The 18225-nt window shown below is 35.3% G+C and overlaps 1 protein-coding gene across 4 annotated transcripts in view; it reads right to left on the reverse strand.

The window, feature by feature from the left end:
• The window catches only part of CBLB (Cbl proto-oncogene B), a 211760-nt gene that overhangs the window by 64693 nt on the left and 128842 nt on the right, over positions 1-18225 (reverse strand). For all 4 annotated transcript variants that reach the window (XM_060640125.3, XM_060640124.3, XM_060640127.3 and 1 more), the window contains one exon: positions 8787-8990. In XM_060640125.3, coding sequence (XP_060496108.1) covers positions 8787-8990 — 204 coding nt within the window. The remainder of the gene's footprint in view (positions 1-8786; positions 8991-18225) is intronic.

Consider the following 18225-nt stretch of genomic DNA (forward strand, 5'->3'; position numbering starts at 1 on the left):
GGGCCAAATACCTTCACAGATACCTCACCAAAGATAAACTGATGCCAAATAAGCATAAGTGGAAAGATGCTTCACATCATAGGTCATCAGGGAAATGTAAGTTAAAACACTGAGATACCACTATATATGTCCTTGTTGCCCAAATCAAGAACATTGACAACACTAAATGCAGGCGAGAATGTGGAGCAATAAAACTCTCATTCACTGCTGGCGTAAATAAAACATGGTACAGCCACTATGGAAGACCGTTTTGTGCTCTTAGAAAACTATACCTATTCTAAATGCGTATTACTAAGTGAAAGAAACCAATCTGAGCAGGCTACATAGTGTATGATTCCAACTCACGACATTCTAGAAAAGGTAGAGCACAGAGGATTTGGGGGGGCAGTGAAAATTACTCTGCATGATACTATTATTTATAGTGGATACGTGTCATTATACATTTGTCCAAATCCATAGAACATACACCACCACAAGCGAACGCTAATGAAAACCATGGGCTCTGGGTGACAGTGATGTATCAAAGTAGGTTCATCAATTGTTAACAAGTGTACCACTCTGATGGGGGATGAAGATAATAGGGGAAGAAGCTACACATGTATTGGGACAGGGGGTACATGAGAAATCTCTATGATCCCCTCAATTGTGCTGTGAATCTAACACCACTCTAAAAGTCTTAAAATAAAAGTCTTAAAATCCCTACACGAAACAAAAGAAAAAAACAACCAGCCAAAACCAAAAAACCAAAAAACCAAAACCCAACAAAGTCCTCTAAAGAGGGGGAAAAAGTCTGCTGCATTTCTTCCTGTAAAACATAATGTAGGCACCATGTTCCCTCGCTAAGACAGATATTTGATTTGTATACAAAATGATGTTCAATATTTTAAATTATCATTATTGCTTACATTCCACTAGTAACTTCCAGATGTTTTTAGATACTACAGATTAGAAGAGTAGTGAAGAACAGAAAAACTGCTGAGTGGAGGAGGAGTTGCCTTCCCTAAGGTTTGGCAGGGAGGTGGTTGATAAAATTGAACTTTAAAGAAGTGCAAACAGCCTCACAAGTGGAATAACCCCAAAGACTGCTCCATTGAAATGTTAAACACTGTTAACTACACTGAGCTATGCTGCTTCCCCCTGAAGCACCTGTTCTGAGGACATAATCCCCTGGCTTGTGACCAGCCTCCATAACCCTGAAATCTCTTTGAAGTTTATATTTTACTTTAAACATTTATATGAATTTTGCATCCTGATCCAAATATATATGTGATTTTAATTTAAAATTATGTTCCCCTTTCTTCGTGCAACCTTTCCTGAAATCTCGTAGCAAACGTAAGCTTCAAGAAGTATGTCATGCTGATTGTAGTGGCTTCTCATGCCCTTGGATTCACTCAGCTGCATAACCAATTTTGAAAACTCAGGGAAGGGTGACATATAATTCAGAAATATTTCCATAAAAATGGCTGAGAAACAAGAACATTCTGGGGATTAAAGGAATAAACTTTAGTCGCTGAAAAATGCCCTCATGTGAAACCTATATTGCTTGCAAAATACCAGGTACAGCTGGTTTGAACAATAAGCAATTACTATTTAGTTACTGTACTTCTTCACTGTCCTTTAGAGACTAATTACTTCAATTTACTTATGTGGAAAACAAGACTACTGTAAGCTTATCTAAATTATTTAGCGTTTAAAATAGCATTTCAGCTGACCTGTTGGCAACTTTGCATTTTTTTTGAGTTTTAAAGACTAAATAATAAATTATTTTAACGTGGCCATGCAATGAAATCATAACTACGTAGATATTAACAAAGAAACAAAACCAACTACTTGCCAAACCAACACAGTTTTGGTGTCTAGTTCTTCCTAAATAATAGCTAACAGTATCTAAAAGAAAAAAAAATAAACCTCCATAGACATCTCAAGAATACTGATATTTAATTCTCAGAATCACAGCAAGATCTCAGGAGTCTTAAATATTAACAGTATATAAAAATAATGTTTAATTACAACTAATACTTAGTATTTACTATGTACCAGCACTGTTCCAATGGCTTTATATATAGTAACTCATTTAATTTCAACCCTAAGAGGTAGGGTTTCAAAGATAAGGCCACTGAGACACAGAGGGTTAAATAACCAATGCAAAACACAAAAGATATTAAGTAGAACATAAACCAGGTTGGTAGACTCCAGGGACCTCTTCTTCAGTGTCACTACTGAACATTCAGTTAAAAACAAAACAAAACATGAAATCATGCCACTTGCAGCAACGTGGATGCAACTGAAGGGTCTTACGCTGAGTGAAATAAGTCAGTCAGAGGAGGACAGATAGTGTATGTTTTCACTCATATGTGGATCTTGAGAAACTGAACAGAAGACCGTGGGGAAAGGGAAGGGGGAAAAATAGTTAGAAATAGAGAGGGAGGGAGGCAAACGATAAGAGACTCTTAAATACAAGAACAAACTGAGGGTGGATGGTGGGGGGGAGAGAGGGGAAAATGGGTGATGGACATTGAGGAGGGCACTGGTTGGGATGAATACTGGGTGTTATATGTAAGCAATGAACCAAGGGAATCTACCCCCAAAACTAAGAACACACTTTACACACTGTATGTTAGCCAATTTGACAATAAGTTATATTAAAAACAAAACAAAACAAACAAAACAAAACAAACCTTTCTCCATGGCATACTATGTGGTAGGTACTATGCAAGTCTCTGGGAAGGAAAAGAAGGGCAAGGCACAGCCTCCGTTCTCCAGGAGTCTGCAGTCTACCATAGGAGACTGACTCAAACCAAGTACAAGAGTTCAAGTGCTTGCTTATCCTAAACTACTAATTATTCAAACCATTTTTAAGGAATACATAACAACATCTTTACAGTCACCTGGAACATCATATGGCACTTGGACAAGGCAGTTTTTTCCTTTGTTAATCACACACTAATAAAAAATATGCTACTATTTTGCATGGAGAGCTTTAAGAAAATCAGTGAACAGAATGCAATTAAATGGCAAATGATGAACCTGTGACTTTGGATTGCTTACTGTCACCCATGACCACCTACATTGCATGGAGGGAGGGGTGAGGACTACTGGCATGTGATCATAGTAATTCTTGGGTAGCACTGTGCCATGGGTTGCAGGATGTCTCGTATCTCTGGCCACTAACTGCCACAGATTTCTCCCACCCTTGGTCATTGTGAAAACCAAAAACATCCTCATATTATTTCTGAATACCTTCAGGAGGCAGAACTGCCTGTAATTGAGAGCGACGTCCTATATTCTGAATGTCTACTGTCATTTTTGTAATTCACTTTTGTTCTAATTCTGGTCTTTTCTACTCTCCAACATGGACCTGAACTCTGTGGTTGGAATCAAAGTCATATTAAAAAAGCAACATTTTCCTAAAAATACTGAACCCTACACATGAACTCTTTCCTTAGGATCAGGAATACTACGGGTCTTCTCCTCACACATTATTATTAGGAAAAGCAAGAATTAGGTAATAATATCAAGTTTTTAATTAGTAATATGTATTTTAACTGATGAGGGCAACATTAGGAGAATGCATAAAAAAGTATAAAAGAAGAATAATTCCCTTGATCTCGGGTCACACCTGTATTTATTTTTATAAGGCCATTCATTAAAATTTTAAATTTGGTTTCAAGAAAATATAAGATTTAAGACCAAAGGAATAAGTCTCAGTTCATATACTAGCTCAGTCTGTCAACATTTTCACTTTGAGTGCAAATCTTCATTTTATTTTACGTATGTGGTGAAAAATATGTTCTATCAACATAATTGCTGAGGAATTGTTAAGACTCTTTACACTCTTGACAAACAAAATTCTGACTGGCAATTCACACCTTTTCTTAGCTCTGATCTGATTGAAGTCAGAGAGAAGGACATGATCTTACCAATCACACCCTAGACTTCCTCTGAGGACTCACTCAGATCCAATTATCCTAGAAATTCTGACAGCTTGAGACCTCAGGCAGTGCTACAATTTCAAGCAAAAGCTAAAACATTTTGTAGTTAAAATTACAAAATAGACTATTTCTAGGGTGGTAACCAATATGGTATACTGTAGAATTATACATTCAGTTTGCTTCTGTAAGATTAGCATTAATATATTTATAAAATAAACAATAAAAACATATTCTATATGTTCAGTATGCTACTATTTATAAACTCCAGCTACAGGATATCACCATGGTAACAGGAATATACAAACAGCTCCATCCTCCATGCTATGATAGAAGCATCACCAATTTAAAGAATGCAATATGCTTAAGATGGGCAAAAATTATTTCCAAATATAGTCAACAACCTGCTCATGAACAGGAGAAAGATAACTACTGAAATAGAAGATAGAAGAAAACAGAATCGTTCTGCTGCACAATGACTTACAGTCACTCTTGGAACTGAGAGAATGAAATGTTTAAAAACGAATGAATGAATGAATGAATGAGCGAGTGAGTAAGTGAATGAGGCAACAGAATGACTGAAAAAACAGAAAGGAAGAAAATTCAGGTAGAAGAGCTACTATGTCAAAATGACAGTGTGATATCTGTTTATAACCTCAGCTGTAAGAACTGAATAGAACCTATAATTTGATATTTTGTACATTTATATTCAGTCTTCAGTTTGGAACAAAGATGTATAACATCGGGTCACTGATTTCAAAGAGCATGCGAACATGCATGTACATTTGTTATTTCACTTAATAAATATTTGCTGTGTGTGTTTAGGCACCAGGAAACACAAAACAAAGAAGACATTGACACCAGCCTTAGGAATTAATAGTCTAATGGATAAGGCAGTCCTCTAGATAAAACATAACAATTTAGTGTAACTCCGGAAACAGAAGTACATATAAAGCACTATGAGAACATAATGACATGGCAATGTTTTTCCCAATTAGAAAGAACTGATACTTGTATCTACACTAAAATCTAGGTTTTACTGAAAGTTAAGTGGCAGTGATTTATGAAATATTATAAAACTTACAATCTGTTTAATTGACTAGAGGCAGATAAGTGTACACAAAGACATTTACTTGAAATATGATTGCTCAACTTAAAAACAAATAATTACAAGTTGTTTACATTTCTCCAATACCTAACTAGTGTCAAAGGAAAGCAGAGAAATAACACTGTAGTGGAGCTTTATTAAATGACACTGTTGACTGCCAAAAAAACCACCGAAGGGTGACTTCTGGAACAATAAATGTCTGAGACCACCATCTCTTCTTGGGAAACTAAAAAGATCAATGTAAAAGTCTCTGAACTCCCTTGACAGAAAGCTCACCAGTGTGCCCAGGGAAAATAAAACACGCACGGTCTTGAGAGTAGGTGAGAAGATGTAGGGAAACCACGAGAGTCACCTTTGAATATTCTGCTGCTCATTTTACGTCACCAGTGAGTCCTGTGGTTGTCAGGGTTCCTAGTGAAGCAAGGCTCAAGTTTCAACTTAATTCAGTGGGAAATAGACCAAGACTGCAACTTTGCCTAAACTCATAGAGGGCAGCTACTGTTTCCCAGCGAGCAAAGTATACAAAGTTCTTTAAAGAATTACCCTCAAGACCCCACATTCTCCCCTGACATCAATGAAAGAAGAAAACCCACTTAGTAAAGAAAAGTGAAATGCCTTTTTCCTAGCTAGAAAACATTATCTCCTAGGTCACTTGAACTACTTGAGCTGTTGTGTGTTTCTTAAATAACTTTCTGTCTTTCCCTATTATCTATGCATTCAATAAACATTCTTTGTGTGCTTACTGCATCCTACACCCGGGGAACGCAATCTTTTTCTTAAAGGGCCAGATAGTGAATATTTTAGGCTTTGCAGGCCAAGAAGAAAAAACAACAACAACAGAAAACAAAAAAGCAAAACAGAAACAAGCAAATTATATAGCTACTTATAAACGCATTTAAATATATAGCCATATAAAATGTAAAATCATTCTTAGCTCACAGAAAAACAAACCAACATAAACAGGTCATAGCTTGCTGATTCCAGTGCTATATCACTGTCAAATATCCAGGCCAAGCTAAGACCATTAGATTATTAAGTTAAAAGGAAAGGTTTTGCATCAAGAGCTAGCTTCTTCCAATAAGAGCTTACAGGGGCGATCTAAGAAAGCTCTGTCCAATAGAATTATCTATTGGAGAATGGATATTTCTCCTATTTCAATAGATATCTCAATACGTATAGAAAATGTTCTATATCTATACAGTTTAGTACAGTAGCCACTAGACCCAAGTGGCTACTGAGCATTTAAAATATATTCAAGGGGCACCTAGGTGTCTCAGTCGGTTGAGCGTCTGACTCTTGATTTTGGCTCAGGTCATCATCCCAGGATTGTGGGATCGAACCCTGCCTCAGGCTCCATGCTGAGCGTGGACCTGCTTGGAATTCTCTCTCCCCCTCTCTCCTTCTCTCTCTCTTTCTCAAAAAAAAAAAAAAAAAAAAAAAAAATATATATATATATATGTTCAATGTGACTGAGGAACATTTTATTAAATTTTAATTATTTTAAATTTACATTTAAATAGCCACATATGGCTAGTATACTGGACAACAGATTTAACAGTCATTATATATCAATTAACAGGTCTTAACTGAATTTGCTTGGGTTTTTGGCGACCTATTAAGTTAGCGTGGGTGTAAATATTTTTATAGGGCATAAATATATTTATTTTTATAATTTTACGTTTTTACCAAGAGATCAAATTCAAATTATTTTTAATTTCTAGTTACAACTGTACTGGGAGTCCATAATTATTCATGATGTACATTATATCATGGAGCTAGAAAGACCTTCAGAGGACAATTAGTTACATTCTATCAAGTTCAATGTGTGTGACATGTTCCAAAGAGGGCAAAAGAGGCATATTACATGATGGCTCCAAACTGGATTTTTGGAATTAGGAAGATCTGGAATAAAGTACTGGTTCTACTATAGAGTAACTAGGATCTTAGGCAAGATATTTCATTTCTTTACTCCTTAGCTTTATCTTTTATGAAACAGGACAGTAACCGTAGCTTCTCTATTGGGTTGGAATGATTATCGAATGAGATCAAGAACCCAGAACAGCATCCTGTCACTGAAATCATCAATGTCACTATTTAATTACCACCATTATTTAAAATTAATAATACTGTATGATAAATATTCTAGCAATACACTCTATAATCTGACTTAGTAGGAACCATTTCATGATTCTGCATGGGAGTTACACATGTGGTTTGGGATACATCACTGTATTGTTATCCAGAAAACATAAGTTAGAATCTAGTTTCTACAACCTACTAATGTAGCCAAGTCACATGTGTAGTCTGAACCTCATTTCCTTATCTGAAAAATGAGAAGAATATTTGCCTCTCCAAGTTGTTGAGAGAATAAAATACGTGAAAAATCTTTGTTCCTATAAAAGACACTGAAGAATAACTACTTCCTTTCTTCTGTCTCTGGGGTGAAAGGGATTATATCCTTCAAAACTTAGTTGTCAGGATTAAAGGACAGAATCAAGAGTAGTTTCTCTGCGAGTTAAATTGTGACATTTATGAAAATTAATGATATGAAGAATAAAAATCATCTCAGACCAAAAATGTCAAAGTGGCCATGTTGGTGATGGTAACATACCTGCACAGGTGAAAAATCCCATGGGCATATGTCTTTGTTGAGCATGGAACATTGAAATGTAGAAAATACAGGAAGCCAGGAGATAAACTTAAGGAAGTTAAGGAAGGAGTAACCCAAACAAATGCCTCCTCTGTTCTCTGTGCCAAGTGTTTCTCTACCACGGAGACAGATGCAAATGATCTGATGCCATTACACATTATTATCAGTCCAACTACATGGCAAATAAGATTCATGTTACCTGCCAAATCCTAATGAACTGCAGCGGAGGTTCTATAAGGCCAGGTCTGACCTCAGTAGGGATGAGCGCCATGATTGATTAGCCCTGTCTGCCATGAGTCAGGAGGAGGGCCAGGAGGGGACACCTTCACACTCCATTTTCAGCAACTTTTATACCACTCATTGCTAGTTCTCTGATTTTGAGAACACAAAACTTTGTGAATATGACTTTCACAGATCTTTCCGTACAGAGCATGGCCTGATATCTGAGAGGCCAGCTCTCTTAATCATTATATTTCTGGCTTGTAAATTATTCAGTTGGCATTCTGGTTTATTGACTAGTTTCTTGTGGGCTTAGTTACTCCAACTGGGCATGTAGGATCCATTCTCAATTCACAAAGTCCATTTTCTGAGTCAGCAATTTTGATAAGCAAACCCCACACTATGGTAAATTCACAAAGGTAAATTTTATGTGACAGAATTCTCAGTAGCCAAATGGAAGCCTGGCTCTCCTGGTCAGCAAATCACTATCAGACACTTCTTTTAGACTTTAACAAAGACTGTTTGTAATCAGTTTCATCATTACCAATTTTTATATTTTCTTAGTTTTCTTAATTTTTCTTAATTTTTTATTCACAGGACTGCTTTTGCCAATCTTAGACGATCTTGGATTCTATATGTAAGCTCTCACCATCTCTCACTTCGAAGTTTAAAAGCAGCGAAAGAACTTTGAGTAGACTCTAGTTCTTTGTCTATGATTTCATCAGCCTATCAACATTACCGAGGTCTTCACCTTTCTTTTGATTCTTCCATGTTTCTTTCCCAAGCCCCCAAACACTCAGACATAGCCCATTAGGGGCAGCATCATTCCTTTTTCATGTCCACACATGACTCCGATTAAACCTGCGTTTTATAATTTTACCTTTCGAACATTTGCCAACCGATTCATCATCAAGGACTCCTCTCGGTCATCATCATCATCCAGGTCCAGCATCGGCACTCCAAAGGGGTCAATGATGCTACAGCACCTGGAACCTTCATCCCTTGGATCAAAGGGGTCGACGATGATGGGCTCTGTTCCTTTTATTTCACAGCGACAGAAGGGGCAGCCCTGGCCATCTGACTCCTGAACAAACAAAAAATGTAATTGGTTTTTGTTCAAATACAACAGTACTGAGAGGGGCCAATGTTCTCCAGCTATAAAAAGAAGTTGCATACAAGAGGTTTTAGGGTAGGCAGTGAGAGTGAAGGAAGATCTGTCTTGAAGAAGTTAATAGAGTAGAACACCAACAAAATGTGATAAACGTTCAGTATGTCAAATTTTCAAAGAAAGATTTATCTTAAAAAAAAAAATCTCTGATTTGCCAAAGAAAAGGAGCCTAACTATTTTTCTGAATGTTCTTTTACAATTTTAATGTATCAAAACTTCAGGGTCCTGTAGGAAAATGGAAATTGAATCATATCCCTCTTTACCAAAAGGCACCAGCTAATTAAACATTCTACAAAAAGGACATTTTGATAAAAATTCATTATAAATAAAGTAGCAGTATCAATTAAAACAAGCCATTCTGGAAAAGTTCCTATGCATGTAACTATGGATAAATATTTCCATTTAATTGCCTAGGTTTTTAAAAGTCTTGATTTATAATTGGTGGGAGAAAATAAAAGTAAATTTACATCCAGAAACCATCATCTGTCCTGAGAACCTGTCACTCTGACCCAGCTCATTTGGGATATAATGCCATGTGAAATATTAAATTCTACCTCTCATCTTGCTTTCAAATTAGATACTGCAAAAAGATCTGTGCTAATACTTTTGGGCCAGAAACTCATTTATTGGTAATTATTGAAGGTTTTGTTCAAAGTCTCCCAATTCCGGAATTCACAATTGGCAGGGAAATAGAAGACTCTGTTCTCGCCCTGCATGTGATGCTGTCTTCTAGAAATAGATGGTGTCTGATACTCACCATCATTCTTTGTTTCTGCATTTTACCCTGATTTTAGTAGCGTGTTATTTAAAAAATAGTAAAAAGCAGGGGCGTCTGGGTGGCTCAGTTGGTTAAACATCTGACTCTTGATTTCTGCTCAGGTCACGATCTCACGGTTTGTGAGATGGAGCTCCATGTCGTGATCTGCACTGACAGAGTGGAGCCTGCTTGGGATTCTCTCCCTCTCTCTCTGCCCGTCTCCCCTCCTCTCAAAAATAAATAAGTAAGCTTTAAAAAAATAGAAGAAATCATAAAATCATTTAAAGGCAGAAATGAGATGAATCAGCACCATTTTAGAGATGAGACAGGGATGCAAAGAGAACTAACATCTTTATAAAGAAACCATTTAGTACTTAAGACTGTCCCACCCACTTGTTATGGTGGGAAACTGGTGATCTACATCCCCTCCGGTGACACTCTGATCAGCAGTGGAGTGATACTTTTGCTTCTCCTCTCACTGGACAATTGCTGATCTGTCACTCAGGCAGATCATGTGCTGGATGGGTTATTCTTTTCCAAATATCACTCAGATTAACAAACTGAACATGTCTCTTTGCCACACCAATTGTCAAAAAAGAAAAACAAACATTCTTTGCATAGGTCAATGAAAAGAAAGCAGAGCATTTCCTTATTCATTTACTGTTAGATAATTTGGGAAAGAAAATTGGAATGGTAAAGTAGTTGAACTAAGGTGCTGTGGAGAAATACAGGCATGCCGATAACAAAATCCTTTGATGTTTATTGCTGCATATGCTTAAGCTGGTGCGCTTCAAGGCAACTTAAATATTTTGCTCCATCATTCTACAACAGATGATAAATCTACGCCTTAATTATTTTATATTACATTAACATTTCCTAACACAGGAATAAATACTTAAGGAAAGCTAAACCATTCTCCTGTCTTTCGTTAACAGGAACATTAAACGTAAGTGCATATTCAATATGTTGTCATCTAGATAAAATCCCCTTATCAGAAAAGTCAAAAGGGATCCATATTCTGTGACTGTAATGGAATTTTCTAACAGATCTATGTAAGATAATTTCAAAAAGATAGTCTAATATATAAGGGAAAGATAGGAAAGATGTTCCCTGTGTGTCTTTAGTGCACGAAGGACAGAAAGTAGGACTCTGGGCCCTAAGCAGACACATCATTTGTTCATATGTTAAAAAATATATATATAAAAAATCTGAAACATATACAGAAGTAGAGAGAAAAGGGTAATAAGTTTGTATACACCTACCACTCCACTCTAACAACTATCAGTTCATGTCCAATCTTGTTCCATCTGTACCTTCCACTTACTCACTTGGATTATTCTGAAGCATATCCTATACATTACATAAATTCATCTATAATGTTTTAGTGTGTATCTAAAAACAGAAAAATTTATTAAGACTTAACTAAAGTATAATTACCATAACTAAAAATTAGTGCCCTTGATGTAAATATTAAAGTCATTATTTTTTAGTACAGTGCCCACAACGTTTATGCCACAGCACTCAGCTACAAAAGTTTCTCTTAGAAATTTCAATGTCACTTCGCACATTGCTTTGGTAAGGATGACTTGGAGCTCCCGACAGAGAGTAACTGAAAAGAGGGGTTCGGAAAGAGAGCAGGGGGAGGTAATAACAGCATCTTGGTGGTACCAAGAGAAAGATTAGGAATAGCTAGCTCTTCAATACCTGAATTTAGATTTCCTCCATCTCTGCTATCTGAAAGTTTAATACTATACAAATTACTGATGTATGTTAGAGTAGCTGTTTTGTGAGTACACATCACAAAAAATATTTTCTGTTTAGCTTTATCTTTGTAAAGGGTTCACATTACTCACTGAATGAAAAACAAAAAAAAATCCCCCCAAAACCCAGCTGCAATGTACATCCACTTTGATTTGCAGACATAGATCACAATGAACGTGTCTCCTTAATGATATTTACTCTAATATGACTTCACCCATCACTCTTTCTCTGTAAACTAAATACTGCCATATGCAAATTAAGTCTAACTATAAATTCTCAAATGCCACTTTGATACTCTGCCCTAGTTTCTGTCATATGGTTGATTGAATACACATGAAGAATGTCTTCGATAGACATATAACTCATCAGGATTGTGCCTCAATAATTAAAATAATGTTTCTGTCAACATATACTTAATGCAAGATCAAGGAACATATGTTAATAAAGAAAACCAATAATTCCTTTTCTAGTCCTCAACATATTCACATTCTGAGAATGTTAAGAGGAAGCATTTGGGACTCCATCCATTCTAATGGACTCAGTAGATTTTACTTCCTCAAATAAGAAATACTTCCAAACCAAAGATATATAAGTTATCAGAGAGTACTACACTCATCTGAAATGTTAACTATGTAATATGCTCATGACAAAGTAATTCAGACTCCCATGCCAACCATGAATATTGTTAATAGTAAACATAAATATAACTTTAGGTATCTGAGAACAAATTAACATTTTACAGAAAAATAGAAAAAAATTCTTTAACTTCCCAAATTGCCCATTCCCATAGTAACACCTTATGTAAAAATCCAAGTAAATATCAGTATCTCATCACCACCACCACCACCACCATCATCATCATCATCATCATCATCATCATCATGTATTGGTCAGCTTCCATATGCTTTCTGTTTATATACTGTTTTCATATGGATTTTACCTCTTAAATACCTTAATTTTTTAAAGACACACTATATATAGTGCAATTTATTTGCTCTCAAGATGATTATTAGAGGTCACGCTTTGTTTTAAGGTTAATCACTACATGGCTTTCCACATACACAATATACATAGAGAACCCTAAAAAATAATAGGACTTCTTGAGTCTCATTTTGGAGTGCATTTTATACTTTTTTTAGTCTGTGTGTGTGTGTGTGTGTGTGTGTGTGTGTGTGTGTGTGCTTTCTGTAGCAGTAACTTCTAATTTATATTACTTTGCTAATATTTCATAATATTTTGAATACTTTGCTAATATTTCTGCAAACCATGGAACAATTATAAATAAGTGAATAACTGGATAGATACATATATACATATCCTGAGAACAAATTGGGTCCATATTAAGCATTTTTAGAGCACAATATTTCCCACAGAAATTCAGTAACTTGTTAAAAGAACATATAAGAGAGTTAATAGTAATCTTACAACAAATGACTCAGAGTGAAAGAGATGGTTGGTTTTGGTGCTCTCTTATGATGAACAAGGAAAAAAGACATTGGTGAATCTAGGCTCTTCTGGTTTTAACTTGTGAGGCCCATGAAAACACCAAGTCAGAAAGAAAGCACAGACATTCTGAATCAGGACACTTGAATTGGAACCCTACACCCACCAATTACAGCTGTGTGATCCTGGGTAAGCTATCCATCTTATTCCGTAGGGTGTAATGAGGGAATGTACAATTTAAGGGATATCTCAAAAATAAATTAATTCAAATCTTTCAAAGTGCTATGCAAATACTGGCAGAATTACTATAAAGATAATTTCAAAAGCAAATTAGTATAGTAAGATACCTGAAGAAACATGTCTTAACATCTGAAAAAATTCACACATCCACAAGAATTCCCACCTTATGAAATGAATGCAATTTTTAAACTACTTTTAAACCACAGAATCACCAATGTTCATAAATTAAGAATAATCAGAAATATGAGACAGTTTCCTAAATGATACTATCAGGTACTACATTAGGAACAATACTAAGATTCCAGGCACTGTTGAAAACACTATACACGTATTAATTCATTTAACCCTATGAAGTAGGTACAATTATCATCCTCATTTTACCAATAGAAAAACGAGAGTTTATATAATTTGATGGAGGTCACATAGCTAAGCATCTGTGTGCAGGAAATTACATTCAGGTGGCCTGTTATATGAATCGAATCATTTCATCACTACACTACCACTATCCTACACTGCAGCATCAGGATGTAGTTCCTTAAGATCAGATTCATAACCTAGGTTAAGATGAAGTTTAAAAGTAGCTGCCTACTATTGATCATTCAAAAATGAAAAAAAAAACCCTATTGTTCAAATTACAAAACTACTTTAATCAATAAATATTCTATTCACTCAAATTGAAAGGTTTCAGCTTTTAATGAAGATGAAAAACTTGTCCTAGTAATTATAGGATTCCTTGGGATATATTTTTACATAGTAAGAGCTTTCAAAATAGTTGTTGCTAGAACCCAATTTAAAATGTTAATTCATGAAGTTTATGCGTTTGCATTCTGAGGATGCTTTATTTAAGGGAGTCAACTTTTGAAGCACCTATTAAAGGCCTTTGTTAGATCCAACTGAAAATGTTTCCCAGGTGCCAATACCTGCTATTGTCCAGGCACAGCACCATACAGTCAGACCCCATTTGATACAGTCACTGGACTCAAGCATTTGCTCTACCAAATTTTATTTTCTCCTCCCTTTCATTCCTACTGTCATCACTGTAGTTCATGAAATAATTGTAACATCTTTTAATGACTCTAGTAGCCCCTCATCACTCCCACAGTGAAACAGGAGCTCCAACACTTTATCACTTTTGTACAAAAAGACACAACATGTAATCAAGGGGAGAAATACCAATTTACAACATTCTTATAGGCAAATATAATTTTATTATTTGTAGTACTAAGGTTACAAAATTACACTGAGGCTAGAAATGTGAAGGTTGATTGCTTTTGAGGGAAGATACAGAAAAAGATTATTTCTTTGTGCCTTAAATGTGACCATGTGAGCTGGCTTCTCTCCTCTCTTAGTAACTACACATTTTTTGCCCCACAACGCTCTCTAAATATGGGACATTCATAAATCTCTTTAATCATATTCCATATTAAAATCAGGGCTTACTGATTTTCATCTAATGACTCTGAAATATTATTTTGAACATTCTAATATCTTTCCTTTAAATTATTTGGAAAAAGTACAGAAGTAATAATCACAGGAAAAAGTTAATTTTACTTTTAATTGAATTAAAGTCCTTGGCAGTAATTCAAAACAAGGCTGCATATCCAACTGATATATATGTATCCATTTTTATTTTGAAATTTTTTAAAATGTTTATTTCTGAGACAGAGCATGAGTGGGGGAGGGGCAGAGAGAGAGGGAGACACAGAATCCAAGGCAGGCTCCAGGCTCTGAGCTGTCAGCACAGAGCCTGACGCGAGGCTCGAACTCACAAAACGCAAGAGCATGACCTGAGCCGAAGTCAGTCGCTCAACCGACTGAGCCACCCAGGTGCCCCTATCCATTTTTATTTTGAAGATTTGAAGAACATAGTTTGGAATTTGTGCCATTCACAAGCTCAGAAGCCATTTTCTAGATTCCTGGAGCAAAAAACAAAAAAACAAAACAAAAACAAAACAAAACAAACCGTATGAAAAGAGCCCCTTACTTTACACCTCATGTAGTAAGCCTGCACCATCACTGCTGCTCAATATGCTGCTACAAAAAGGAAGATATGGAGGAGTTCTGGATGAAGAAGAAAAATGTTTTGTTAATATCTATGGAACAGCAAGGAAGTGAAAGAAAACTCTGCAGTCTTATTGCCAAAGACAGAACAGAAAAGCCGCACCCAGAGAGAGATTGCTTCAAAGATTGCCTCTAGAGAGTTGATTATCCAACTTATTTAGTATTCTGTGCAAACTCTGCCTTGCTTATTCAATTTATTAAATAACACAGATGTTTCAGAAGGAGAAAGAAGTATCTGACACCTCTTCAGAGGCATGACTAATGGGCCATTATGACAAAAATTAAAGGGTAACCACTTGCAGCCTGTAACAACTAAGTGACACCGCTACTGTGCATTTCTTAGGGTTTCCGTTAATTACATAAAATTTAAGTTTGCGGTGAATTCAATTAAACCAAAAGTAGGGCATCAAATGGAAGGAAAAGTTGGTGAAGAATGACTTGCTAAAAATGCATACTGGCTGGACACATAATGTTTTATGGTCAGGGTTTAATATTTCTTTCCTATTGGTCTCTGATTTATCAGAGCTTCTTGGCAGACATGCAACCTTTAAAATCCTTTTCCTATCAGCATGCCCAACCAAAAGAGTAGAAAGTAACAAAAGATATCTCAAATCCATAATTAAATTTGAAAGATAACAGGATGCTCATTTCAAGTAATTATTATTAATACCATGCCTCTGTATAAAACTTTCAGATTTACTTGTAACTTCTTGAGGGTCAGGCCTGAGTCTAAGTATTCTTTCTAGCTCACAGATTCGTACTGAACCAGGACAGAGCAGATGCCCAGGAATGTTTCCTAAATAAAAAGATAAGTAAATGGACTTGAGAAGTTGGAGAATGATGGATGAAACAAGCCATGTATGCTTCTCTCAAGTAAAGTAACAAACGAGCCTATGCATAATTGAGTTGGAAAACAACCTTTTCTCTATAGAAAAAAGAAACAAGCATATACAACAAAAACTCTGGCTTTAAAGTCAGGAAATATGGACTACAGCTCTGTACCAGTTTGAATCTGGAAGACACTGAAAAAGAGAGACATGAATGCTGTACTCTTATCCAGACTTCATACTCATACATTTCCCACTGCATCTACAAGTTTAGATACAATGTCTGACAATATACTGCAGAACTACAGAAATGTTCAATAACTGTTCTTAGTTCTCTATTCACCATCAATTAGGTTAAATCCTGTGAGCAGTGATTGAGGCCATAAGGTGGGCTTTTTAGCAGATCTATAGTTTGTCAACTGCATTTTAACTGGAATAACTTTGTAACAATTTGATTTTTATTAAGTAATGGGCATTTTACAGTAACATATTTAAATGATTGTCAAAAATTGTTATTCATATTATATGAAAACGGGCAGATGTGTTGGTTGGCAGGAAGTACTACTTTGTGAAATCTATATGCAGAGGTAGAAATATTCAGGTTATCCCAAAGTGGAAATGTTCAAAAGTTGACATTTCCTTTGACCACTAAGATCCCAGTGAGACATAAAGACTATGGTATATCACTTTGGAATTCTTAAAACCTGGCCCAAGAACAATATTCTTCAGTGTAGAGAAAACATGAATCAGGGATCACCATGTGTGTTTTTTTGGTTTAAAAAAGTAATAAAGAGGAACTCAGCTTCACTGCCTCTAGGTTAGTGCCAGCATTATTGCAAGCAATAAACGTAAAATAATGTGGCTCAAAAATAAGCGGACAAAATAAAAATGTGAAAAGTTGAAGGGAATCATCCAGCAGCTACTGAATAGAACAAATCTGAGAATTAAAATTCTTAGAATTCATTCTCAGATCTTGAGCATAATAAAAGGTCTTTGAAAAAAATCATAGATAGTTTTCAGAAGAGAAATGAAAAGAACTAAGACATTTGATCTACAATATCAACAATTTATCTAATTTATCTATTTAACATGTTTTCAATGTAATCTTAGTCTTCTCTCTACACTATTTACCATATAGTCCATAAATATTTACTGAGTAACAATATTAGAAGAGAGGGATTCTAAACTAGGTTCTAGAAGAGAAATAGGTAAATATATAATGTTTACAATACAAATACAATGAGGTAAGAGTTTACAGGTACATACATAAATTTTTTTAATTACAAGAATATTTATTAATTACAAGAATATTTAGTAATTACAAAGTATTTTGTGTGGGAAGAATTAAAAATAATGCTGAAATAATGCTTTTGAACATTTTTCATTAACCTATATGCAAATTTCTATGACCAGATTAAAATAACATTATTTGCTAATAACAGTGTGATATAATCTGATTATTATTTCAACTTTCTGAGTACTTTTTCATTTGTCATTTTTTTTTTTGTTTAGTTCACTTACTAAACTACTACTGCACTTTATAATGACCTTCTGCTAAAATTTTACTCAAAGACTGTTTCCAGTGCTTGGAAATTTATTCAGTTCCTCAATTTCTAAAATTAAAATTGAGAACTACTTCAGAGTAAAAAAAAAAAAAAAAAAAAGTAAATGTTAACAATTTACAAATATGACTGGGCACATCTTAATTAAGGCCATTAGACCAGTATTAGAAATCATGAAGTGAATCAAGGCACTGAGGAGCTGTACCATTTGGAGAATACACAGTAATATACAGAAACGTGTGGTGATGTAAGGGACAAAGGATTAATAACACAGTCATGGCGACAGGGAAACATTCCTGTGTCTTTTGCACACAACATACCTGTTGCAAATAGTTTACAAACTTACTGAATAGAATGTATACTATTGTCCCTGAAATTTTAAACATAAATTTCTTTCAAGCTGTATACAAAAATTAAAATAAATAAAATCTGTTTGTTTTATATTCAGTCATACTGTTTTACTTACTCTGGGCTTCGAGGTAAACAGCTATTTTGTATTA

Source organism: Panthera onca, chromosome C2 (genome assembly GCF_046562875.1).
Source record: "Panthera onca isolate mPanOnc1 chromosome C2, mPanOnc1 haplotype 2, whole genome shotgun sequence".
NCBI classification, from domain to species: Eukaryota; Metazoa; Chordata; class Mammalia; order Carnivora; family Felidae; genus Panthera; species Panthera onca.